Source organism: Sinocyclocheilus grahami, unplaced genomic scaffold (assembly GCF_001515645.1).
Source record: "Sinocyclocheilus grahami isolate Dianchi unplaced genomic scaffold, SAMN03320097.WGS_v1.1 scaffold3686.1, whole genome shotgun sequence".
Lineage (NCBI taxonomy): Eukaryota > Metazoa > Chordata > Actinopteri > Cypriniformes > Cyprinidae > Sinocyclocheilus > Sinocyclocheilus grahami.
In genome coordinates, this window is record NW_015508770.1 from 35,548 (window position 1) to 36,064 (window position 517).

The window sequence follows — 517 nt, forward strand, 5'->3', positions numbered from 1 at the left end:
ATCACACGTTTTCATAAAGCTTGTCTGTCTGCTTGTCCTCGGTTTCTGCTTTCTTCTCCATTTCTTCTTTGAAAATGATGTTTCTAAATCATCTATCACTTTTAGCTGTGGAATGGTGACTTTTAAATGAATGAATGTCTGAAATGTTTTATTTATAATATTGAGATTTTTTCTTTTCTGTGTCTTGTCTTCCTCAACACCTGTCTCTTTCTCTCTTCTCAGATAAGGAGCAGTACCAGTCTCTGCTAGATGTGAGCTGGTGGAGTGAGACTGCTTTGATTTTAGCCCGCTGTTCTGGGGCTCTCACTGTGTCCTCTGTGCGGACGCTCAAAAACTTACTTGGCAAGTCCTGCGAGTGGTTTGAAACCTCACCGCGTGTCACCTCGGCCCATGATGGGGGCTTCCTCAGTTTGGAGGTGTGTCTTTGTATATGTATCAGTTTTCATCAGTGTTAATAATATATTGAATATTCTTGATACAGTGGGGGAAAAAAGTATTTAGTCAGCCACCAATTGTG

The 517-nt window shown here is 41.0% G+C and overlaps 1 protein-coding gene across 1 annotated transcript in view; it reads left to right on the forward strand.

The window, feature by feature from the left end:
• The window catches only part of LOC107576439 (neuroblastoma-amplified sequence-like), a gene marked incomplete at both ends in the record, with an annotated part of 35,867 nt that extends 35,451 nt beyond the window's left edge, over positions 1-416 (forward strand). Inside the window, one exon of the mRNA XM_016262614.1 lies at positions 223-416. Within this exon, the coding sequence (XP_016118100.1) occupies positions 223-416 (194 nt within the window). The remainder of the gene's footprint in view (positions 1-222) is intronic.
• Between the last annotated feature and the right edge of the window lie 101 nt (positions 417-517).